General features: G+C 41.9%; 3 protein-coding genes across 8 annotated transcripts; 1 reads left to right on the forward strand and 2 right to left on the reverse strand.

The window, feature by feature from the left end:
- Nucleotides 1-646: 646 nt before the first annotated feature.
- On the reverse strand, nucleotides 647-1,454 carry LOC120449927 (54S ribosomal protein L12, mitochondrial). Its single transcript, XM_039632620.1, has 2 exons — nucleotides 1,351-1,454; nucleotides 647-1,298 (listed from the first exon to the last, which is right to left on the reverse strand). The coding sequence occupies exon 2, from the start codon at nucleotides 1,285-1,287 to the stop codon at nucleotides 739-741; it is 549 nt and encodes a 182-aa protein (XP_039488554.1). The 5' UTR covers nucleotides 1,288-1,298; nucleotides 1,351-1,454; the 3' UTR covers nucleotides 647-738.
- Nucleotides 1,455-1,715: 261 nt separating this feature from the next.
- LOC120449397 (gram-negative bacteria-binding protein 3) lies at nucleotides 1,716-3,255 on the reverse strand. The gene has a single exon (XM_039631840.2). It carries the CDS (start codon nucleotides 3,229-3,231, stop codon nucleotides 1,759-1,761), a length of 1,473 nt encoding a protein of 490 aa, XP_039487774.1. The 5' UTR covers nucleotides 3,232-3,255; the 3' UTR covers nucleotides 1,716-1,758.
- A 744-nt stretch (nucleotides 3,256-3,999) lies between these two features.
- On the forward strand, nucleotides 4,000-25,662 carry LOC120449677 (translational regulator orb2). 6 transcript variants are annotated; one of them, XM_039632282.2, is made up of 11 exons: nucleotides 4,000-4,399; nucleotides 8,713-8,806; nucleotides 9,209-9,618; nucleotides 10,479-10,531; nucleotides 21,781-23,298; nucleotides 23,361-23,568; nucleotides 23,626-23,898; nucleotides 23,961-24,152; nucleotides 24,248-24,328; nucleotides 24,417-24,991; nucleotides 25,069-25,662. In XM_039632282.2, the coding sequence occupies exons 2-11, from the start codon at nucleotides 8,782-8,784 to the stop codon at nucleotides 25,493-25,495; spliced, it is 3,762 nt and encodes a 1,253-aa protein (XP_039488216.1). In that variant the 5' UTR covers nucleotides 4,000-4,399; nucleotides 8,713-8,781; the 3' UTR covers nucleotides 25,496-25,662. The 6 variants fall into 6 exon arrangements, with proteins under 6 accessions (XP_039488216.1, XP_039488217.1, XP_039488214.1 ...); XM_039632280.2 differs by having other exon boundaries at nucleotides 4,001-4,399; nucleotides 8,704-8,806; XM_039632281.2 differs by lacking the exon at nucleotides 4,000-4,399 and adding an exon at nucleotides 5,109-5,307 and having other exon boundaries at nucleotides 8,704-8,806.
- Nucleotides 25,663-26,237: the final 575 nt, after the last annotated feature.

Here is a 26,237-nt window from a genome sequence, read left to right on the forward strand (position 1 = left end):
CTCCTCACTGGCTTCACATACGTCTTCTTTCCGCTCGAGCCAGTTTTAGTGGCTATAAATAAAAGCGAAAACTCGACTCTATTGTGATCCATCCGTTTACAGACCGATCATGATGATGTAACGGTACCATCTAGGTGGGTTTGTGGGTTTGGCGCGTGTTTTGGACTGGCCTCAGCATGGGCTGATTACTGATCTGCTTTGGTGCATTTACTAGAACGCAGCACGACACGCACGACGCCAATTAGCAGGACACCACTAATCGCTGACTATGACACTAATTAAGGTTTAATCCCAAAAGGAAGGTAAAAGTGGATTGGATTGGGTTGGATTGTTTTCCAGGGCGCAGCTTAGAAAGTTGCGAGTGATTTGTGATTGATTTGTTGAGTTGCCAACTGCGAGCGGTCTATATAAGTTGGGGCTTTGTGAACTATCTTTTCAAATTAAAAAAAATGATTTTTTTAAAAATAGTTTTTGGCTCTATAGATCGTAGTTCTATACGTGTTTTATACAAGGATTTAGTAAACCGTACAAATATTTATACTTTAAATATTAAATAAAGATTTCATAAACTACTTTTGGTACTTTTTTCTAAACGCTTCTTCTAAATGCAAAATCTAAACATATTTATATAAAATATAACAAAACGTTAAGTTTACAGCAAATGTTGCCTGGCTTTTTATTAAAACAGTATCTAGCAGCTAAACGCAAAGTGGGAAAACGAAGGCACCATTGCCGCTCCTACTCGATCTCGATAATGGCACCCGCCTTGGCCAGGGCCTCCTTGAGCTTCTCGGCCTCCTCCTTGGGGATGTCCTCCTTGACGATGGTCGGTGCGCTCTCGACAAACTTTTTGGCCTGGACCAGATTCATGCCCTCCAGCAGGTTCTTCACCTCCTTGATCAGCGCCACCTTCTGCTTCTCGTCGAACTTGACCAGCTTGACCTTGAAGGAGGTCTGCACCTTCTTGGGCGCCGCCTCCTCCTCATCCTCGGCGGGAGCAGCACGTGCCGGTCCAGCGGCGAATTGTGGGGCAAATGCGGTCTCGGGCAGGTTCAGTTTCTGTTTGAGCAGGGTGCTCAGCTCGGAAACCTCGAGCAGATTGAGGGCGGCGATGTTGTTGACAATCGAGTCCAATTTGGGATTGGGTGGCTTGGCGGCTCCTTCCGGCGTGGGAGGCACCAGTTTCTCGGCTCCCGAGACTGCGGCGGCCGGAGCCGCTGCACTGTACATGCGATGCAGCTGCACTTGGCGCGAGATCTGGCGCAGGGCGAGGCGTGTGATGTGCATCTTATTGGTATCTGCAAGTTTTAAGTTAGCAAAGTGTTCAACTATCATATATAATCCATTTACTTATGATTTTCGGGTGACAAAATAAATTCTTTGGGCCGCAGCAGCAGGTTATGTGAGCAGTTTATCGATAAGCAACCAGGGCTGCAAACATATTTTGTTTGAATGGCATTGCCATGCTTGCATAATACCATATGGTTCATAAAGTAACGTAAAAATACCGCACAACAAATTATTTATTTTAAAGTTATTTAGTTTTTGCTTGTTAGCTATTTTCATAATAATGAAGAATTATCTTAATTGATCTAAAATTAAACGGGGCAGTAAAATATTTAAAATTCTATTGCTTTTGAAACAGTACTCCCACGTAGTTTATTCCATCTAAAAATATTTGAAAATAAAAAATGTATTGTTTGAATTTAAATTACAATTTTCTTAGCTTTATTTAAGTTCGTAATTTAAATACAGAAATTACAAAGAGTACACCTTGACGTAGTCGATCTTCAGGTGACCCTCGTCCAGCCAGTGGTCCCTGTTCTTCTTGACTTCCTTCCAAAAGGCCTTCTGCGCCTGCGGGGCCTTCTCGTTCCAGGGCTTGACCTCGTGCTGGTACTCATTGAATCCGCCCACACTGAGTCCAAAGGTCAGGTAGAACTCCTGGTCGAAGGGCGCCAGTCCAGAGCCCTCCTCGAGTTTCTGGGCCTGCGGCAAACTCTTTCCGCCGGCTGTCGTCTCGCTGAATGCTCCCTTGGCACTTCCCTGGACGCACCACTCCTTGCCGTCCACCAGCCAGCGCAGTTCCCTGGGCGTCCATTCGAGGGTGTAGTTGTGGAAACTATCGCTCCAGTCCTCGGAGCTATCACCAGTACCTGGCTTCAGGCAATTCTTCACCGATCGCAGGGGCTCATCTGCAAAGAGCACGGCTGCGCCATACAAATCCAGATTAGCGCCATTCGGACGGGTATAAGCGACTCGCAGTTGTCCGGACCGATAGTCATCCACTCCGTAGATCGGACGCTTGGGCTGTAGCCAGATTTGTGGGGTTACCCATTGTGCCCGCGGCATTTTGGCTCGTACCTCCACACGGCCGTACTTGAAGGAGAAATCCTTGGAGGAGAACTGAGCGGTGACCATTGGCGGAAGTCCGTCATTCAGTGTTCGGCCATTTCTTACACAGTCGTGAGTATTCGCCTGTCCGGTGCACTTTTCACCCAGATCCAAACTTTCTCCTGATCCCTTCTTGAATTGTTTCTTCATCGTGTTTGTAGAGAGCACCACATGACCGTTGGCCAAGCACAAGGTTTCCGGCGCATCATCCACATAAACATTAAACTCGTAATCGGGTTGAGCGGAAAACCTGCGTTCCGCTTTCCACTTATTGGGATCCAGTTTGGCAGCGTTGAACTCATCCACGAACACCAGCTGTCCGGCACAGCGAGTGGGTGCTCCATTGACCTCGGTCTTGGGAGTGGTGCAACCCAACCTTATATCGATATCCGGATCGGCAGGTGGAGTCCAGGGTGTTGTGGAAACGGGCACAACAGGTGGGCGTGGTGAGGCATTATTACCACTGTAGCCATTGACCACAAACGACCCGTCGTCTTCGCGATAACCCAGTCCGTTGTAGATAACGTAGGTCCAGTAGTACAGCGTATCGCCGGGCTTGAGTGCCGTAGTCCGATCCCGGAAGGTCCAGCGTCCGTTCTTCGCTTTGACTATGTCGCGTGCCCAGGTGCCAGCCTCCAGGCCCTCCATCTCCTCATTCAGTTTGCCATGGAAGGCGAACAGGGTGATGCCCTCCTCGTCGGGAATTGAGACTTCGAATCCCTTGGGATAGAACACCTCGATCTTAGCCTTGGTTACTTCATATCCCTGAACGCCAAGGAGCAGGAACAGCAGTTGGAGGCAGCAGCTCCAGGCCACAAGACGCCATGCATCCGCCATTCTGGGAATTACAATTGAAACTGCGATGAGCAGTCAGACAAGTCGGGCTTGGAAGTCTGAGAAGCTTATCAAGAACCGGTCGAGGCTTTGTTTGTTAATAGTGCACTGCGCAAAAATAGTAACTCTCAAGTCTTAAAGCGCTATTGCGGTTTCTAAAGTCTAACACCTTGGATGCAACAATGTTATGGCATTCGTATAGTCTTAGTAGCTAAATATAGCAATCTATCGATCTAATAAAAGAGAGAATAATGCTTTGTTTACTGAAAATAATTATAACACAGTTTTTTATGTATATATTGCTTAAATAGCTTTATTTTTTCGGTGTCATATTTTATTGAGTAGGTTTGCCCATATTTAAAGAAGAGGTACACACCTATAAATGAATTTGGGGCTTACCCAATCATCACTTTTATGAGTATAATTAAGAATAAAGAAAAGCATTCAAACATACAATCGAAAAACACGATTTTAAAGATTTCAAAAAGTCCGCTTAACTACCGGCAAAGTTGCGCAACACTGACGTACCAGCTGTTAGTGGTCATCGATAGTTTTGCTTGCGCTATATCGCTGTAGGGCAGTTAAGAGCATATTAGTGGAAGAAGAAACTATTCTGTTAACAGTTTCTATTAGATAGTAATTTTAATAATACTTTTATTCTAAAAATTAACATTTAACCAAAATTAGAAGGGGTATTGTTAAAAAATAATTGGTTATTCTTCTTGTGCATACCATATGTGAAGGGTATTTAGCAGTCGTCACCCAAGCCAAACAATAAGCTTCACCGTGTAGCAGGCGATGATATTCTGAGTCTCGTCCGTGTGCTCGTCTGATTAGCTTTCGTTCTCTCGGCAGAAAAATTTGTAGAAAATATCACACACGGGAAAAAACAAAAACATGAACATAGTTTTGTAAAATATTTAATAGGCGAGCAAGACACTGCGTACACGTATATTTTGTGGTTTCGCATTTTGTTCGGCAGTGTTTTTGTGCAATTATTAGAAAGATTTGGCCAAAAGCGAAACGCAACGCAAAGAGGAAAACAAAAGACAATAACAAATTCGCAGCGCGTGTGTCGGTAGTGTGCGTGGTTGTGAGGGTGTGTGCTGCTGCCAAAAGAACGCGGATATAAACAAAAATCCAATTGCATCGTTGGAGCTGTTTTGTTATTGTAAGTAATGCAGATTTATGTAATTCGCTTGTGTGTGTGCTCTTTTTGATCAGTCTTTGTTGTTGTTTCTGCGCTAGCAAAACAGCTGTGGCGTTGCCAGATAGCATATCGCTTTATGTAATTGCTTATCGAGCTGAATTACGCTTAATTGCAGTGCTTAACTTAATTGTTACAACATTAGGAAGGGGGTATTATTTATTTTCCAACCCAATTACGGGTGACATGTAAAGTTATCGATATATCGATGGCTGCGTTTACATGGCCACACTGCGCCGTCGCCACTGCAGCGTCCCAAGCAGCTGTTGTTGTAAGGCTGTTGTCATCGAGAGGGGGGTGGTGGGAACGAGAAGGGGGTTCGAAAAGCACAGAGCACGAAACACCGCACGAAAGCAAAACAAGCGAGAATGATTGATTTTTCGTCGTGCGTCTTCGGGAAATGTAGGCGAGTGGCAGCTTCGCGGAAAAGCGGGCAGCAGTGAAAACTTTTGGTATCACAGTCGTTGCTGACGAGCGGAAGGGACCGCAGCTCGGGAAAATCTGGAAAAGAAAAACACGCGAGGGCGCTCTGCTTAAATTTGAAAATTAATTGCAACCGAATAGCGTAAAATAGTCAAACGTGTAAATAGTTAATATCGTTTTATAACCGAAAATTACCAGTAGGTATGGCTTATTAGTGCTGTGTTAAAAATAGTTACCGTTGTACGGAGAGAGAGAATCGAGTGCAAAGGAATTTTCCTACGTCACTGGCTGTGCGTTTGTGTGAGTGTGCACCCCCGGAAATGTAACACGCACACTGGCGCAGTGAAAAACTTGCACCTGAAAGTTTTCGTCGTGTTTCCACCTTCGTGCGCTCTCGGCATTCGACATAACAACAAAAAAGAAAAAGAAATTGAATAACGCAGCAAAAGGTTAGTTGTCCGCTATTCAGTGCACCTGTCAAAAATCCTATTTAAAATTCGGACTTATTTGCCCCAGTTTTTATCCAGGGCTGGCATTATCTACCGTTAGCGCGTGTGTATATTATGTGAGTGTGCGTGCTAGCGCATGTGTGTGTATGTGTGTGTGCGAGAGTGTGTACGTAACCAATTGGAACTGGGGCAACTGGCAAATACGGCAACGAATCGGTGGAGCAAAGCAAACGCCGCAATAAACCCCTAAAAAATCTCCAACCCCGTGAAGCAAGCGCGAGAAAAGCTGGCTGAAAGCTGCAACTTGGCCCAGTTACTTTGGCTCTAATTGCAGACGTGATAATAGAAGTGCACACAAAGCATATTATTTTAAGGGGTGGCTGTGTGGCTGTGGGGCCAAGCCAAAAAGAGGAGAATAAAAAACAGCAGCAGCATGACAAACAAAAACAAACTTCATTTGCCAAGAGTCTTTCAACCAAATTTGTTTGCCCACACACTCGTAGATACAGATACACACATAGAGATACAAAGATACAATTAGTTTTACAACTACTTTTACTCGTCTCTCAGTTTCTCGAGTTCTTGAGTTGGTAAACAAAGTTTATGATTTTGGGGGTGGCAGGTAGAATAACTGGTTTTTAAATTAACACTTGGCCACATTCAGGGGTAGTTTTTTAATGGGTTTCTTCGTTTCACTTTAAAAGCATTATCACAAAATACGAGTTAAGATTTCATATTCACTGCCGCACACCCTAGTCAGATACATTTTTTCATTTACTGAAAAGGTTTTTAAAACATAGAAATGAGTAGGTTTCTTCAAGTGAATTATAATCCATTATTATAATCTTATTCAGGGTAGTTTAAATAGTTTGAAGGATTGATTCTGAAAAATTAAATATATTCGCCAAGTAATCGCAAATATAATTCAATACGAAAAGATTAACAAAAGTTCATGAAGAACGTAAAAATTCTTAAGATAGAAAAACCATGGGTAACAATAAAGATTGCTGATCAAAAGAACTCTTTAAATACTGCCAAGTACATATATTTTGTCGTAGAAGCTGCGAAACTTGAGAAAGTACCCCTAAATTGCCCGAATCCTAAGCCGCCGCTCTTTTTGCAGCTGAGCCAAGCAGTCTGTGCTTTTGGCGGCACATTACACTTGTTTACTTTTCCAGTGTGCGTGTTTATGTACGCCTGTGTGTGTGTGTGTGAGTGCTTCATGGTGTGTGTCTGTGTGTGCTCCACGGGGGCGTTACTGTCTTCGTTGTTGTTATTGCTTTACCTCGTCGTCGTAGTTGTCGTCGTCGTCGTTTCTTCGGCTGTTTTTTGGGGGTCGCTCTGGTCTCGTTTGTAGGGCAAAATTGTGTATTGATTATGCCAGTTTTATTTTCCTTTTGGCCACATCCCCTGCCCAGATTCAAACTGGAGAAGTGTGGGGCACCTGCGGTCGGTTTTTCATGCCCGACTGAGCCATTTCATTGGCACAACGATTTCGTTGTCTCTCTGCATTTAACTAATTAAGATACCCAGTCTACCCATCTCTCCCCCCTTTTTTCCGAACAATAGACGTTTTCCGGTCGCTCGGCCCAAAATGAAGTGCGTGGCCAGGGACAGACGAAAAGCTTTAGAAATTGGATAGTTTGGTGCACACGAGAAAATTTTCAGATACTTTGCATATTTCATTTGTAGCCTAGAAAAAGTAAAACTAAATTTCCGTTGCCAATACCTCGCATTGTACCATAAATACATTGCTTATGTAAATACTCTTAAAAGTATGCAGCACTTTGTTCAACAACAGTTTTGCGAGTATTACGAAACCTTTTCTTATAAATGAATGTCGTATGTGTAAATTTAACAATAATTTAACCACATTTTAACAATTTATTGTTACAAAAATATTTAAAGCCATATAAGGGAAACTATAAAAAAATTAAATATAGCAAAGTGACACCTATTTCTTTCAGTGTTTCTATATGCTGTGCGTTTTATATGCAAAATGGGTAGCATATTTGACCGACATCGGGAACAGCGGGCTCTGAAAATCGTTTGCCTCCGGGGGTGGCTTTTGTAATTGGAAAAGCGATCAATTGTAATCCCCCAACCAGGCGGGTTTTCACTTGAATAGCGCTACAAATTTAGAACTCGCTACCCCATTATCAGGCCATATCTACACACTTTTATTACTCATGCACAGAGAATACGAAAAGCAAAAGTTTAGAATAGCACTTGTTTATTTGTTATTTTTGTGCCGTCGCTTGCAAAGTTGCCTTTTATCAATAATATGATTGATTGCTGTTCGCTTCCATTGTTTTTTCACTTTTTTTTTAATGTTGTTGTTTCCACAGCACGCATTGCACATTTTGTGACCCATTTTATCGTTGGCTTTTCGTTGTTAGCCCGATTAAAGAACGTGAATAGATAGTGAATTTTTTGTTGGCCATAAAAATAGCTCAGTCACATCGGAACGCAATTACCAATGACCTCTTTGCAAACTGTTCTCTCTTTTTCGAAACGATCAAGCCAATTTAGAATTTTAAGTTTAATGGAAATGTATATTGGCCGGATAAAGCTTTTATTTAGTTCAATATAGTGCAGTCTTTTTCATATGCCAACTTTTAATAATAAAATTTAGCATTGACATCATTTTGAATTTAATATAGAAGGGGCACTGAAATAAAAAGTGTACTTAAATGTCCTATAATAACTTGTCTTTGCATTGGCCTTTGAAACTCTGATACTTTACTTCTCTTATTATCTGATATTTTCTTTATCGCTTAATAAGAATATCCGGCGAAAATAAATTTTCTTAGAAATGATTTTCTGATGAGGTGGCGAAGATCGGCCAAACGGTCACTGGCAAAAATGTATTAAGGGTTTTAAAAATAGGAAAATAAAAAATAATGTCAAATAGCTATTGCTGCTGCTCTGTTGTTGCTGCCACTGCTGCTTTTTCGCCTTTTCCCCGTACGATTTATTTATTTTTAAACGCAATTACGTGCGGGTCTAGTGCTGTGATGGCAAAGGGGAAAGGGGGTGTGGTGCGGCGAAAAGTGGGCGTGTGGAGAAGGTGGAGGGGCTCGTTTTCCCCAACAAACGCATGACGTTGACATTTCGAAAACAGCAAGTGTTCAGGCCAAAATATTATCAACATACCGCCTGTGTCTCTCTGTCGACTTCTGACTATAAGCTACCTACCCAAATATGTTGTATATGGCCCGCCTAACGTTTCGTCTTTCTTCTTCACTATCTTTTCATGTGCTGCTGATTGATGTTTTGGACACTCGGATTCCGATTGCGCGCTGCTCCACCACGATTCCAATTTCCACGTGCTCCAATTTTCACATTTTCCCATTCACCATTTCCCCATTTACCATTTCCCCATTTCCCATGAAGGGCATCTAGGGCAGCAGCGGAACTGAGGCGCAGCGGAGCCGCCCAAGTGCAGCCGTAGAAAGCGTTGGTGCGGGCACCATGGACTCGCTCAAGTTACCAAAGGGTAAGTGTCCGCACGCGGAGATCTCTGGGGAATGTAGCCTGCTCAGATGGAAATCCCATGGTGTCACACAGTTTACTAGGCGTGAAGATAAATAAATCAATGCCAGTACTCAGTTCTCACGTTAGCCAATTAATCTTTTGCACATGTCAAAAATTTAAAAGTGGTTACTTAGAATGTCGTTAAATCGTTTTGAATTTAATTATATTAGATTAAAATGTAATTTAATGTCTTACTGGTCTAACTGATTTAAAATAATTGAATTATTCACGACAATTTGTAAGATTCAACCTCTTTAGTTACATTTTAAATAGATTTAAATGAGCAAGTTATAAATTTCCAAGGCCTCTTCCTTACTATTCCTGTCGATTGCTGGGATTCTAACAAATATTTTCTATTCAATAGCCAACAGTGCCACCAGCAGTGCCAGCGGCAGCAATAGCAACCTGTCCGGCTCGACATCCGCGTCCGCATCCGCAGCCACATCGCCCACATCGTCGGGAACTGCGGTGGGTGGCATTCTATCCGGTGCCCCAAAATCGCCACCTGGCCTGAGCAGCAGCACACCGATCACGGTGCGATTCAATGCCAACGAGGAGTCCCTGGACGACATCCTGCAGTCCTTCCATCACAGCAAGCACAGTCCCAGTGGAGGAGCGATTGGCGGCGGCGATGCATCGCCCACATCGAATCTCCTCGGGATGAAGAACAACGGATTGGGACTCAACAGTGGACTGGTGGTGGGCAACTGCGACTCCCTCTCCAGCAGCCCATCGCAGCCTCAGATGCAGGGCGGATCCTCATCCCTCTTCGGCGTAAGTAGAGTGTCGCGGAATGTGGCATAGAAATATTAGAATTAAATCTCTTTGCTTTGCTATCTCAGCTTAGCTTGGGAATCAGCTTAATAGGTCACAGCAAAAAATATCCAGTTATCACATACAGCAGCTAGCAGTTTGAAACATGCTTCAATAGCCATGACTTTCTAGAAATTTAAATAAATACAAAATAATTTGAGTAGTGCAAAGTGATAAGTGAGTACTCTACGTTTCATTTGTCGTTGTATAAAAACCAACTGGAGTGGAAACTGTCTAATCTAGAGCGCTTGTGAACTTGATACTATGTTTACTTTCCGCACCGTTCGCCCTCCGTGGCCCCCCTATCTTTTATCGAAACAGACTGCCACAAATTATGATTCATATTCATTCGTCGCGAGTCCAAGTTTGTCGCAATTAAATATAAATTGTACAGAACGCGCCGCATTCGTTCGCTGATCGTCGGTCGCCAATTAGCATTCGCCTGGCCAAATTAGTGGAGCACTTATCTTTTGATTTCTGTGTACGGCTACGAAGAGTTTCACTTTTTGGCTGTCCGATTTGGGATACGGATTCGTATTCAGATTCAAATACAAGTACACGAGTACGGATGCGTTGGCTTCTCAGTGATCGTCGCGTGTGGCTATTTCGGTGGTTTTGGGGCGGCATAAGTATGTGACTTTTGTTGCAGGCACAGAGCACTTGCCAAAATTTGCAACAGATGTGCCGCTGGCGATTGCAAAATACATTTGGCATTATTACTCACTATTGCAAAATGTTCTGTTCTTTTCGTTTCATCTCTGCCAATGATATTGCCCCAACTGAAATGATGACGATGTGGTTGTTGATAATAATGAACACAGAACGACGAAGTAACTCTGCGCAATAATTTCATGCAATCTTTCAATCGAAAAAGGTGAGTACCAAAATTTGTTTAACACTTTTCTGGGGGGTATGATGTGTGTGTGTATATACACTGAAAGTCCAAATGTGTAGTTAACAATGAAGCGTCGTGACATAAATGTTGTTGTTGTTGTTGCTACATATACATATACATACATATATGTACGTCATGCCAGCTTATACATATCCCACATAAGATATATCCGTAGTTCAGCCCACACAAACCATCGGAAATGCATGCAATCGACACATTTTCTTAGTTACTCACAGAAATCCCATTTTAAAGTGTAATTTAAAGTTCTATGTAAAAAGATGTACTAATTTTCAACTTTAAATTTTTTCTTTGTCCTGAGACATTGTTTTGTTTTCTAGGGATTTCGGTTTGCTAAGTTACGCTCAAGTTAAGATTTTTTTTCGATGTATAAAACCCGCATTTAAAAAGCTGGGAATTACTTTATTTTGCTGAAACCTACTTCCCTTGAACAAGTGCTTTTTTTTTTGGCCACAAGTTCGTTGACCGTTGACCCTACAACAAATTACTTGGCTGCAGTTTTGTGACTTTGATTTTGTTTATGCGCGCACATACGCACGTACATCTATATGTACATACATACATACATACATATACTTGCATACGTATATCCTGCACCATTCGTGCATTTTTAATGCACTCCGGCTGCAGGCGGCGTGTGCCAATGGCCGTAAACTTGCCCGTCCGTCGGTCGGTCTACGCTTTTGTTGCTTTTGTCACCAACAACTGCATTTCTTCTTCTTGTTGTTGCTGCTGTGGTTGTTCTTGTTGTTGTTGTCGTTGTTGTTGCTGTTTGGAGCATCTGTGGAGTGCACTAGCTGAAGGATCTGAATCAGCAGCGGTGGTGGATGCGCTTTGTTTATGCTGCCTTGCAACATGCAACATATATATACGTGTGTACCTTTTTCCTTTCTTTTTTTTTGCCCGTCTGCAACTTTCGGCTCAAGTGCCGCCCCGTCTGGCCCAGTGGGCGGGGTGGTTAGTGGTGGGGTAGGGTGGGTTTGTCGTCGACGGGACATCAACGTCACCACCGCCATCGCCATCGCCACCGCCACGGCTTCACGTTCTGTTCAAGTTCTGTTTCAGTCTGCTCTCCATTGCCATTTGCGGCTGCTTTTTCACTCACTCGCTTTTAAATATTAAAAAAGGCATGTCTAGTTGGGATTTGGCTACCTGAGAAGAAGCTATTGCCACCTGCTCGGGTTTGACGTCATTGCGCCCGCTTGACTCGCTTTATTGATTTCCGTGAGCTGATATCGTATGCAAACACGTTTATAGCGCTATTGGCACTGTCTATATGGGCGGTCTTGAAGAGCATTTCGTTGTCCGATTTTCAATTTGGCCATCAATCAGAGGTTGACTATTTCGTGTCGCCTCGCATTCGCAACACACTGTATTCATTTCCGTTGCCTTTTTTAATTAAGTTTCCGGGGGCTAATTGCATTTTATAATTGCATTTTTCAGCACTGCCTTGGTGTGTCGGTCGTTATCATCGTCTCCAAAACCTCTCGTTTCGATGATGTTGTCGTTGCTGTTGCCTTCCCGTTGCTCTTGTGCCCTTATCATTTGCCTTCCTATCCATCCCAACCTTCCCAGCCCTACCAACCATTCAGTTAGCCACCCACGCAACCAGCCTTTCCATGTTGTTGCAGTTTTTATCTATTTACACTTGTACACGTTTCTACATGTTTGTTATACACACATTTCATCATCACTTCGTCAGCAGCAGCAGCAGCATCATCAGCTGCAACAGCAGCCACACTGGGCTGTGAATGCCACCTTAAGCCACCCATTTCATTCCCCCCACCCCCCTGCATTTTCCCATCCCCCCAGACACCGCAGGCCTCCAGGCAACGCAGGTTGTCTCGTCGGCGACGTTTTAAATTAAAAATTTCCATGCAATTTCATGTCTCGGTGGCCTTACAGTTGGGCATGCACTGCACTTGGCCCAATCAATTAGCATGTACGTGTCAAAGCATCAATACTAACACTTACACACCACGCACACATGTAAGGGACGGCAGCAGCAGCAGCAGCAACAACAACAACAAACATAAACGTAACGAATTGATACACACATTTGAACTACAAACATAGTTCAGTTTTCTATTAGCGGACATGTTGTACCCGTACCCTCGTATTAACCCCTTGCCGCCCACTGTGCCGCGCGACTATTTTTCGTTGGCTTTCTGTTGTTACTTTATTCTAGAGGAGCATTGATTGTCCCTTTTTCGGTTTTCGTTTCTTTGTTGCTGGGCAAATTGTTGACTGCCCCGAAACGTTTGTTGTGCTCAGAAAGTGTTGGAATTTCCCTTTCGCATTGAAAGTCATCAAAATCAAAACGGATACATATATGTATATGTACATATAAAGCTCTCGATCGTTCGCGGGCACAGTGCTTAAACCGAACTAACTAATCCAAAAATATACTCAACTGCTGTGCCTAAATAACTGCGCCTCTTTCAAAAAGATAAAACGCTAAACCTTCGCCAAAAACAAAAATAAACCACAAAGCGCCAGCGAAACTTGAAATTTTCATTTTGATTGGATGTGTCGCCAAAGAACCAAGCCACCACAAAAGATAAAACCACCAAGAAAAAACTCGTTCCACCACCACCACCACCACCAATACCACCAAATGCCACCCACACCATTTACCACAGCAACAGTAATCCTACACCACAACCGCCAACAACAACAACAAAAATCGGGAAAATTATATCTATAACAAATAATATCTATAACGAAGCAACGTCGAGCATAAAGTTGAATTAAAAAGGAGCAATTTAGGATATGAGGAGACTCGAAAATTCAGGATAGTTCGGATGGTTTAGGACTTTATTAAGTAAAATTCATAGGTTTTTGATAATATAATATATTTGAAAATCATATAATATTACCTAGAAATTGTTGTCAAACTTTCTAGACTAGAGATCAAGTAGGCTTTTTGAATAATGTAGTAACTCGCTGACCTGCCATCTGGGCAGTGAAATTAACATAAATCATTTCTAGTTTAGTCTTTCGTCAAAACGTTTTGCCAAAATTTCTGTATGTGAATGTGAGTGCTCGTGATAATGTATAATAAGTTTGTTAATTTCATGTAAGTTTCGCGACGATTACACATATCCCGTAATACTTTCAGTTTTTCAATGTTTTGTTTTGCAATAATTTTCATTTTGTGAACGCCGGGCGGCAATGGGTTAAGTCTACACCAAACTAATTGCATTATGTACCTAGACTAAACCGAACCGAATCCGAAGCAAATCCTTGAACAAATTGCTCCTTTTTCATAATGCAAAAACTACACAGACCTGAAATCAATCAGAATCACAATATCAGTCCAAAATCCAAAACAAAATCATCCACTAAAAGTTGCCAATGTTGTAAAAGCCTCTTCATCTTGTTGTCCCTTCTTCCTGCAGTTGCGGCGGCCTGCCGAATCTCAATCTCAACAAGCCGCCCCAGCTCCACCAGCAACATCAGCCACATCAGCAACAGCATCAGCAGCACCAGCAGCATCAGCAACATCAGCAGCTGCAGCAGCACCAACAGCAACTGTCGCCGAATCTGAGTGCCCTGCACCATCATCATCACCAGCAGCAGCAGCTCCGCGAGGGCGGAGGATCACATAGCCCCTCGTCGCCGGGCGGAGGAGGAGGTGGAGGAGGATCGCCGTACAACGGCTCTCAGGCGGGCTGCAGCAGCGGCGGCATCTCGCCCATTCCTCCCCAGATGGGTGTGTCGCCCAAGTATCGTCGCAGCATATCCTTTCCCATCAAGGGAAACTCGCCGACAGCGCTCTATGGGAATCCACACATGGACGGCATGGGTAGTGGGCACATGAATATACCAACACTGTCGATTGGAAATGGTGGTGGTGGCGGATCTAGTGGCATGGTCTCAGCAGGAGCAACTGGTGGCGGAGATGCGCCATATTTGGGCAACAGCTATGGCAACATGATGACGTCCAATGGACAAATGCACCACGGTGGCATGGATAACTCACTGTGCGACTACATGCGCAACTTGTCGATGGGTGCTGGTAATGGTGGTAACGGTGGTGGCGATGGCAGCAACAACATCGCTTTAATGCAGGACAGGATGCGCGTGATGGGCGGTCCAAAGCATCTGAGCGAGGCCGATGCCATGGCCATAGCAGCCAGTGGCAATGATCCATCCGTCTACCTGAATGCCCTCAAGATGGGCTCGCCATCCAGGCTCTCTCCACACTCGCCGCACTCACCCATCCAGGGCGGAAATGGCGGAAACGTTGGCGATGGCACGGCTCGCTTCTCCCGGAAGGTATTCGTGGGCGGTCTGCCACCGGACATTGATGAGGATGAGATCACCACTTCGTTCCGGCGCTTCGGCCCACTGGTCGTCGATTGGCCACACAAGGCGGAGTCCAAGTCGTATTTCCCGCCCAAGGGATATGCCTTCCTGCTGTTCCAGGACGAGAGCAGTGTGCAGCAGCTGATTGACTCGTGCATTACGGATGAGGACAAGCTGTATCTATGCGTCTCGTCGCCGACGATCAAGGATAAGGCAGTACAGATTCGCCCATGGCGTCTGGCTGATGCGGACTATGTGCTTGATGCCACCATGTCACTGGATCCACGCAAAACGGTGTTCGTGGGCGGCGTGCCACGTCCCCTGAAGGCCTTCGAATTGGCCATGATCATGGATAGGCTGTACGGTGGCGTATGCTATGCCGGCATTGATACCGATCCGGAACTAAAGTATCCCAAGGGCGCTGGACGCGTGGCCTTCTCGAATCAGCAGAGCTACATAGCGGCCATCTCGGCCAGATTTGTGCAGCTGCAGCATGGCGATATAGACAAGCGGGTGGAGGTCAAGCCCTATGTCCTGGACGATCAGATGTGCGACGAGTGCGAGGGTCAGCGTTGTGGCGGCAAGTTTGCGCCCTTCTTCTGCGCCAATGTCACCTGCTTGCAGTACTACTGCGAGCACTGCTGGGCCGTCATCCATTCGCGACCAGGACGCGAATACCACAAGCCGCTGGTCAAGGAGGGTGCCGACCGGCCGCGTGCGGTCCCCTTTCGCTGGTGTTAACGGCGGCGCTGGTAGGCCGCGCTGCACGACGAGAGACGCCAACAGAGGGAGCAACGACACCGGTTGTTGAACGCAGCGCTGGCAGTGCCCAGAATCATAACGGAAGCATCAGGATCGGGAGGAGTTGGAGCAGGAGCAGGAGTAGGAGCGGGAGTGGCAGCAGTGGGAGCCGCTGTCGGAGATGCGGATCGAAGGCGAAGAATCTAGTAGATTATCATTACGAGACAACACACGCACTCACACTCATTCACACTCACACACACACGCTAACACGCGGATACACTCCCAAGCAAAAGACAATTGCCCGGGGGGAATCCCCCAGTCCGAAAGGCTAGGTGCAATACAGCGGGGGCTGGTGGACGAAGGTGTCCCTAGAACAGCCACCAGAGTTTACAGTTTAGATGCGAGAAACGAAAGCCCTCAGAAAGCAACATAGTTTTTAGTCCTTATTTATTCGGCAATCAGTTTTCTTTTTTTTTGTGCTTTGCTCTTGCTAGCTAGTTCTATATTTGCGTAACGAAATTTTAGTTTTGTTCTTGCGTTCGATGCCTGCACAGTATTTTTTGTACTTTATATTTTTAGCAACATTTTTGTTTGCTCGTTAAGCGGAGGGATTACCCGAATATGCCATTTAATCTCACAAAGACCACAAAGAAATGAATAACGAAACCCTCGTAGTCAGCCAATATCCTCGCAAAAGGCTTATGAATTTTTTCCCCCCTCCCTTTACATATATTATAAACTTTTTGTAACTAGATAACTTAGTAGCCATCTTGTATGCCAATCGAGGCTAGTCCTAAAATTATTAGTGAGCTGCTATCCCTCTCTCGGAAGGCTTTTTGCTCGAGTGGGCAGGGGCTGTCCTCAAGTTCCTAAATTGTGACAAAATCAAAAAAGAAAAACACATCGGTTTTTGTATTAGCCCCTTTCCGAAATTAGAACAATTTATAAAATTCTTAAAAAAGACTTTAGAAAAGACAATATGCAAAATGTCTGACATTTGTATGCGAGCCATTTCTTACGCCACAATTGGTGTCCGAGTAAGAGATCGGTTAATCATATCATAACTACATACAGTTAATGCGGCTCAAAAAACTAATATTGTTAATCCCTATTTACTTTAAATTTCATTTAAACCTTATATAATACGGTCCATTCGTATTTCCCCACTGAAGAATCGTATATATTTTCGGTGCAATATATGCGATTGCTTCCCCATTTATGCTGCTTATTCTTGCTTATCGTAACACTAATTTTATTTTGGGTATGTGAAAATCGTACAAAGCTTATTATAAACACACAAAACGAAGCATTCAATACACTTACTAAACGATTCTTAACTTGTTACACCAGTCCTGCCAAGAGGTGGCTTTCAATACGATTTTCACATGACTCCGTTTTGTTTAATGCTTAAAAATGGAAACTAGTTAAAGCGATCAATCGATAATACATCACACTAATTAATGAGTTAAAACCAAACCCCACACTCTGCGAAAGGTTTTTCTTTCCTATTATCGACGGCTCATTTTTAATTTTAATCTAGTCGACACTCTCACACACTCACACGTACGTACACAGACCACAACACATTTACACTGAAAGTTTGTTTGCATTTGTTGCCATTTGGCTTAACAAAAAAAAAAAAATAATAATAATAAAAATATACATATAATTATAACTAAAAGGTAGAAAAACAGTCAAATTGCTTGTGTTCAGTATTATGATTTATTTATGATTTTCCACTGAAAACGTGTTAAATGTCATATTTTGCTTATTTATTTACCAATTGTTTTTTGTTATTTAATTTATGGCGTGTTGCTAACTAAGGGACAGCGGGCTCACCTCCCGAATATATAGAAGACCGTATATATTATTGCAATTTGCAAATATATAAATATATATCTGTAATGTAAAAAGTAATTTTTATATACGACATACATCTATTAACACTATGAATACTTGTATTAGACAACTTTTTATATAGAAACTTTTTGTATAAACTTTTTTTTATTACTCTTATAATTATTCAGAAGTTAGTTTAGTCCAAACAACTGAAGAGAAAAATAAAACCAAAAACTGCAAAGATAAATAGACATGCTAAAACATCTAAAGGAAATTTAAATATATACAACTTATGTGCAATACTATTTCGTGAACGATTCAAGCGTATTATTAAATACCAAATATATAAACAACTTTAAGAAGATATGTATCTGTACAAACATAACGTATACAAGATAATTGCAATCGTATAACCAAAGTAGTCAAATATTACCAAAACCCAATGGTTCCCAAACTTTCAAACTAATTGGCATGCGTTTTTTGACATGCGAACAGGGCTTGAAGTTCGCGTTTGGTTATTTCCCTGAAACCTAACTATAAAAATCAAATGGAATATCTATACCTAGGGCAATACTTACGAAAAATTATCAAAATGTAAAACGAGCAAAATTATTTTGTAAATTATACGAGTTGAGGGACGAGACAAAATTTGCTACGGTGCATGCAAACAATATGATATTTTTTCTATACTACCAGCAAAAGTACTAAAGATCTAATTCAAATTGATAAACCAAAAAACGTGAAAGGCCAAGTCGCTTTGGACTTCTATGATATATTAATAAATGATAGTCAAATCTATTAGCAAATTTTTGCTCGCGCTTTCTTTACAAGACAACAAAAAAGGCAAAACGAAATTCAAGTCATGCAAAGTTGTAACTCAAGTTGATTGCGTGGCACTTTCAAAGAAAAACAAGTTTATAGCAATTTTTCTAGAATTTTTATATTACAATGAACTAAAGAATATGTATCATATATATATATATACTACATATATATTTTTTAAACCGCAAAACCAATTAATTAGAGGACTCAAAGCGTTCGTTTGTTTTGGTTATAATTTATTACTTTTAAATACTTACCGAAATATCGTGTATTAAAAGCGAAAGATTCTACACAAAACGAAAACCAAAAAGCCCAATTAAATATTATATCAAATACAGCAGCCTGCTCTATGTAGTGTTAAACAATTTGTGCAAATATGTAAGCAAACGCGTTGTTCTAAAACTTTCAAAGTAATTAAATGCTAGTCTTTAAAAAGGCAAAATCTGTTACAAAGCAAACACGAAACGGAAACGGAAATCGGTTAGCGGTAAACGGCAATCGGTCAATGGCTATCGATAACTGTGCGTAATGATGGTGTTTTTTAAATGTAGTAAAATTTAATATTTTATAGATTTTTATACTTTTATATAACATATACTTTATATTTTACCTGTTTAACAAAAACTCAATGAAAATGTTAAAAAAAAACTTAATGTGCTATAAAAGAAGTAACTTATCAAACAAATATTTTACTATACCAAAAAAAGGTGTTAGAGATGAGAATTCTTTACGGAAAACCGCTCAATGTTTTTGCTGCTAACGGCGTAGGAATCTGGAATCTTGTGTAGCGTGTTAAAAATACTTATATCAATAAGCAATCCTTTAAACCTTTGTGTTTTGTTTCATATTTCAATTTGTTCCCCGAGTATTCCATAAAAATTAGGCAAAGACATTTAATTTATCCTACTTCTGAGCTTAGATTACGGATATAAGTCGGATTGACAGCTTTAGTTTTATAGAGAATCTTGTTATAGATAAATGTTTATGTTGATTTTTATACGGATCCTGTTGTTATATCGATAATGACAATGCAAATTTGTATGCCTAATTCTTAAATATATTTTTGTATCTTTTGTAGTTGCTAGTAGTTTCCTGGTAGTTATAAAAAAACCAACTCCGTTGAGACATTTTTATACTTTGTTTATTCTTTTTATACGTATACATATTTTTAAAGAAATATGACAAAAAACAATATTTGATATATACACTTTATACAAAATAATTGAAAATGAATGAAAAAAAGTTTTGAAATTAATAAACGGACATAAAGTAAATTGTGTTTTATTTATTTTTATATATATCTTGTATGTAATTTTTATAACATTGTAAATAAATAAAACTTTTAACTTAGCTGAACCACAAAAATATAACAAGAAATAATTAAAAAAAAACACAAAACTGTTAGTACATAAAATTAAGAAAGACTCTGAAAAGGAAAGTATTGAAATTCGAACTTATTACATACATACTTAAATATGTTAACTGAACATCTAAACAGCAAATTGGTCAATATGTGTTTTTATACCAAACAAATAAAAAAAATGAAAAGAATTGCATAAATATATGAAATTTACACGTAGTACAATTCAATAAATTTAAAACATAAGTTAATATTTTTGACGAACCCCAAATAAATGCTTCAAGTAACTGCTAACGAAAGATAAAACCAAATATATAGAAGTGCGTAGTGCATTATGCATATTTAAGTGGCATTTTGATTTTGCTAGTGAGAACTCTTCTAAAATAAAATTGGCAACTAACGATGAAAATACTCCTCATTTCGGGTTGGAGCGTTAACTGATTATGTGGAGAGAGAAATTTGATTATTTTTTGAGTATTTTCATAGCACAATTTTTGTACAGTATATGGTTTTGTAGCTAGCGAAAAAAGTAAACCAAATGCGTTTTAAATAGAAAATTTTTTAGTCTCTAACACTTGAGCTCCAGAACGATGTGGAAACAATTTCAATTTTACGCTAATTGGATCAAAGCTTAGATCGCCGTAAAAAAATAGATTAAAAAACAGCAAAACAAGGTTATAAATGAATATTAAAAACAACATTCGGTACCTTTTAAACATAATTAATGAATTTTATAAAGCATCAAATTGATACTGGAAAATTGTAGCCTATAATGCGGGTGTAAGGCACCTGCACTTCCATTTTAATTTGTCTTTGATCGTGTGCGCTGAAAAAAGAGTGACATATACGCCTATACATATACTTACGTCTATATATATATATGTATATATAATGTTTAGTACTTCGAATAAACTGAAATTGAGCGCCCTTACTAATGTATTCCTTTTAGCAAAATATTCAGAAAAAAACCAATAAAAACCAAGCAAAGGCATATAATTTTTTAGCATTATACAAGTGGAAATATAACTGACAAACCATATAAATAGTAAACCAAAAACCAGTTGGCAGATATGAAAACTATATAGTGAATCAAATAAATATATATATGACACGTAATCTATATGAAGCGTATAAAAACAAGAAACTAGCGAAATATTCCATATTTTATAGTAATTTTCAATAAACGTAATTTTTTTAATTTTTACAAAATTAAAGTTGAAAAAATGAAAAATCAATAAAAAATATTTGTAGTTTTCTAAAGCCCAAAAGATCAATCTGAAGGAAAACCAACTGATTAAGCATAATATTTGTAAGCAGTTTCGATTTCCATGCGTGTTTTGGCTCCAGACATTGAAGCGTTTTCAATTAAATTACCAGAAAAAAATGTTTTAAAAAATGTTACGAAAACCAAAACCGAAACAGACCATAGATTAAAAGTATGTAATAAAATAAAATAAACAGGAATAGCAGTCAATGACGAAATCGAAACCTAAAACATATATTAGACACATTCGCGAAAAAGTTTTTTCAAAATAAATAATAAACTCAAAAAATTGAAACTGTAATAGCAAACCAAAATATCAGCAGTACTTCAATGCAATATTTCAAAGGAAAACGAACAAGGATAACGAAGTAAACAAAAAACCAAACCATAATTCCAGCAAGTCAAATATGAAATAAATTAATACAAATATGTAATTCCGTACAGAGGAAAGTACACATATAGGATTATATTATAAACAAAATGTATTCAAGAACAAGGTCGTTTTTTAAGCGATTATATGCGACAAAACCAAATTGGAATAACACTAGACACCCCACATAAACACACGCTCAGTCACTGAGGCAAAAATGCAGGTTATGAAACAAGTAAATAAAACAAAAATGACAAAAAAAACATATATCTTCATTCAAATAAATAAAAATACTTTTTCTGGAATAATACAAAGCGAACGTTTTTCTGTATCCTTCGTAGATTTGGGAAAAGAAATGCACTTGATTGAAATTCGTAGCATACTTTTTGGGGTAACGTTTACTTGCACCTCTCCGTTTCTTTACTCAATAATGACAGAGCAAACAATGAAATTATCGAGAGCTTACAATAATGTAACCAAAAACAAATTCAAAATTTCAGATCCGGCAGCATTGAAGGTGTATCACCGACGTCCAGTGGTCCCAGTCTCATATCCGCACTTTCGGCTGCCAGTGCAGCAGGCGGAGCAGGCGGCTCCGCGGGTGGAGCTGTCCCCGCTGGCGAAAGCAGCTCTAGCGGCGGCACCTGGCGACTGATCAAGGGCAAGGTCACACAAACCATCGAGGAGATCAAGTCCTCAAAGCTGCCACCAACCGCAGCCATACCTATTATAGTGGCTGATCCACCCTCAACTGGCTGGAGCAACGATCCCGACTCGGACACCGAGTGCCTCACAGTGAACACATCCATCAGCGAGGAGCTGCCCCTGGACCAGGAGCACAAACAGAACTCCGATTCGGAGGTGGAGGCCGAGCTGCTACAGCACGACAGCATAAGTTTGGGCAGTGGCGACGTGCCAGCAACGGCAGCCACTGGCCATTCGGAGCGATCTCGTCTGCGTCGTGGCCTGGCCCACATTCGATCCAAGGTAAAGGCCAAGCAACAAGCGGCAGCGGCCATGAACAAGAAAGATGTCAGTCCCAGTGGCTCCACAGCGCCACCAGCATCGGTGCGCACAGGATTTCTGCGACGGCGCAACGTGGTGGAGGCGGGCAGCGAACCCTCCACCAGCCAGCAGGCGGAGATTGCGATCGCGAGTGGCAAGGCCAAGAAACGCGGCATTCTGTTGGCTCGCAAGGACGTGGAGATCGAGTCCGGCGTGGAGGTGCTCGAGGATATGATTCCTTCAACTGCAGTGCATAGCGATCCCTCAATAGAAGTCGCCGATAAGCGAGCGGAAGAAGTGACCGACGCTGCATCTAATGCCGATTCTCGAGCCAGTCTAACTCTTCCAGTGGCGCCGGGCGTCAGTCCGCTGGCTTTTGCCAGCTCATTCGTGGCGAAAGAATCGCATAGCTTGCCAAGGGACAACCGGAGCAGGAACAGCTTCCTCTCCCACCTAAGCATGCTCAGTGTTTCCCAGTGGCGCGAGAAGCATCAAGGCGCCTCGGAATTTGCACTTCCTGTGCTACTCTCCGTCTTCTTGATTTTGCTGATGATTTTGCCAGTGCCCGATTTTCTGCGCGGTGTATTCGCCACCCTTTTGTTCTTCACGGTAATGGACTGTTGTGGCGGTCGTCTGAGAGCATTGCTCGAGGATTTCCTGCTGACCACGCATCCGGAGCGAGTGGCCTTCGCCATTCCCAATTACAAATTCATGCCGATCTGCGAGATTCCTGCCGTGGAGGAGCACAAGACGATCAAAACATATGCGGGCTGGATGAATGAGATAAACAGCTATGACCCCAACATGTTCTCCTTCAGTCTTACACGAGCTGTTTATATACGATTGGATGGAACTATCCTTAAGATGTCCGGGACGAACGCCCGGATTCCCAAGCGGCGCATGTGGAACGAGCCGCCAATTGATCGTCACAAGATCCTGTTTACTGATCATCGTTCTTATGATCTCAGAGACTGCCGCATAGAACTACTGCCTTTGGGTCTCGCCAATAAGCGGTGAGTGCTTCGGCCTTAAATTATAGTTTGGCTTACTCACTTTATAACTTTTTCCCCTTCAGTTTCTTTAATCGCAAGTATCCCATACAACTGATCATCAAGAGTAGCAGGGATGTGCCCGAAGAGCAGAGTTCCGTGGAAAGCCAGTCGGAGCCAACGGTTAAAACGGATGCCAAAGAAGCTAAAGCCGGCTCATCATCGGGAACTACACCACCCGGCGGAGAGGAGGAGAAACTTGTAGATTTTGCGGGCACGGTTATGCAGGCAGATGTAAGTTTGTTCCCAATTACTTATTCAAAGCTTTTTAATTATGCTTATTATCCACAGTTACAGCAACTGAGGAACACAGTTAATCCGGACAAGGAGCTGAACGATATTACCGTGCCCTGTGGTGATGAGGTGCGTTTACTGCTCTTCTCGAGATGCGATCGTGAAAAAGAAGACTGGTATCGACGCTTCATCAACGCCAGTAAGGGCTTTGTTCACGAACAGGACCTTCAGGTGCCAATGGTCCGTTTCGTGGAGGACACTGATCTTCAGGCGGCGGCCGCTAGACAGGCCTTGCTGCTGGTCACTGGATTGGGAAAGGGTAACGTCAAGGTTAGCAATCCCGAATATAATTCAAGAATATTTTCCTTAAGCTTGATGTTATGCCGTTTCAGCCTGAAGATGATATTTCCACTGGAAAAGCTAATGATGAAACTGATCAGCAGACGCCAGATGGACAGTTTGAGACTGTAACCGAAGAGGATTTACTCGACACACCCAAGGAGGAGTCCTTCGATGGCATGATCATGAGTGCCAATGTGGCCAGGAATCCGCCAGACTACGTTCGATTCATGGCCGTTTATCAGGTACTTAACTGGTTATCCTTGATACCTATGTTTGCAGTCTTTTAGTTTTCATTTATTTTTATTATAATTTGTTATTTCTAATTGGCTTTTGGTAGAAGGCTTGTAACCAGAGCAGTATTCCCGTTACCCGAAGTTCCGTTGGAACTATGCGTACCACTGATAGGCGACAAAGAAAAGTATGTTGTTATGGTTTTATTCTTTGTTTGTATTATGTAAAAGATCTTAGTAAAGTACGCAGGAAGCTAATCCATGGTCTACTTGCAGTCTCGCCGTGCCAAACGTCAGGAAGATGAACTGTGGAAGGGCATTGACCAGTCGCTCTTCCTGGGTCCTTCCGGCAGCATTGTGTGGGCTAATGTGCTCCTGGGACGATGCCTATACAGCTGGCTTCACGATGCCATGCTGCACGAGAAGCTGAAGGAGGTGTTGCAGAAGAAATTAAACTCCATTAAGCTGCCCAGCTTCATGGAGGAGGTCATCATCACAAACATATACTTGGGTGAGTCGCCATTACTATGTCATCGCGTCTCGCAGCCGATGCTGGATGAGCGCGGCGTGTGGGTTGATGCCGATGTGACCTACGAGGGATTGGCTCACATAACAGTAACTACAAAGCTGAATCTGCTGCGCATACGCAGTAAGACAAAGTCACCAATGGCCACCGATAATGTGCCCACCACCTCGGTCCTGCCGGAGCAATCGCAGGACCCGCGCAGCCTTTCGGAGGTTAATTCGGAAAACGTCATCTATGACAGTGACGCAGAGAGCTCGGGCGGCTCATCCACTGAATCTGAGAGCCCCCCGCCGGGCAATGCCCCCGAGAATGCGGCTGGAACGGAGTGAGTATAGAAAATATGAATACTACTGGTTTGGTTAGTGCTTAAAATACTAACACAACTTTTTTATCTGTTTTCAGATTCTTTCAGAATTCTCCCGGCAATGCGCGGCGCATCTTTAAGATTGTCGACCGGATAGCCGCCTCCAATCTATTTCAATACGCCACCGAGCTGCCGTACGTGCAGCGAGCCATGGAGAACATGAACGCGAATATCACTTTGCGCGTAGATCTCAAAGGTTTGGTGGCACGTGGAACTTTGAATGTGCCACCGCCGCCATCCGATCGAGTGTGGGTTAGCTTCCGCGGACCGCCTCGCCTGTGGATATCCACCAAGCCCCAAGTGGGCGACAAATCCGTCGATTGGTCCATTGTGACCAATGTCATTGAGAGCAAACTGTGCGAGGCTGTTAACAAGTTTCTGGTCTATCCAAATATGGTAGACTTCTCCATACCATTCCTGAGCAACCCCAATTTTGACGAGGAGCAAGGGAACGCAGCCAACTAAATACCAAAATATAGAGGAAAAGGCAGGGAATAAGAAAAGAGATACAATTTATATTCGATGAATTTAACACAAAGTGTGAGCGAGATTTTTTATGTTTATGTTGTTTATTTTTGAGATAAACTTCAAGCTTAGATTAGATCTGCGATCTCCAGTTCCGGTTTCGAGTACTTAATCGCATTACGTGATGAGTACAAGCGACAACCGATTCCGAATGACAAGTTACAAAACGCTTATTATCATCACATTCTGTTGAAACTCCAGAACAATCCCAATTTTAGCAAACATATGTTCACTTATATCGAGAAAGTCTTATAAGAAGAAGAAAGCATATTGAATATGCTGCAACAGCCGCTCTGTGAGGTCTTCACGACAAGTATTCCAATAGTTTAATGCAGGCATCTATAGCCCTATAACCTATCCACTATTCTAAACGAACAACTACAATATACACACCTATATATATTTATATATTCCAAGTAGATTAGTCTTACGATGCGTGTGAATTTTAAATAAGAAATCTAACTTTATTTGCGGTATGTGGTTGGTTTCCTGATCGATGATCAACCATAAGAAGTGTGTACTTAAGCGTTTGTACTATTTAAAAGAACGCTACTAAATTATGAAAGAGCGGAAATGAATCCGTATATTTTGCCAAATGAGAACAAAACTATTTTCTTGGGTTCCAATTTATACAATAACTACGAAATATCATTTACACGGTTGTCTTCAGGCTACACAACTA

This window comes from Drosophila santomea, chromosome 3L (genome assembly GCF_016746245.2).
Source record: "Drosophila santomea strain STO CAGO 1482 chromosome 3L, Prin_Dsan_1.1, whole genome shotgun sequence".
Classification (NCBI taxonomy): Eukaryota; Metazoa; Arthropoda; class Insecta; order Diptera; family Drosophilidae; genus Drosophila; species Drosophila santomea.

Bases quoted from the DNA above. Each gene is read 5' to 3' on its own strand.
- LOC120449927 (XM_039632620.1), bottom strand. From the start codon at position 1,287: ATGCACATCACACGCCTCGCCCTGCGCCAGATCTCGCGCCAAGTGCAG.
- LOC120449397 (XM_039631840.2), bottom strand. From the start codon at position 3,231: ATGGCGGATGCATGGCGTCTTGTGGCCTGGAGCTGCTGCCTCCAACTG.
- LOC120449677 (XM_039632282.2), top strand. From the start codon at position 8,782: ATGGACTCGCTCAAGTTACCAAAGG. The intron at 23,569-23,625 runs GTAAGTTTGTTC...TATTATCCACAG, and splicing joins GCACGGTTATGCAGGCAGAT to TTACAGCAACTGAGGAACAC. The intron at 23,899-23,960 runs GTTAGCAATCCC...ATGCCGTTTCAG, and splicing joins TGGGAAAGGGTAACGTCAAG to CCTGAAGATGATATTTCCAC.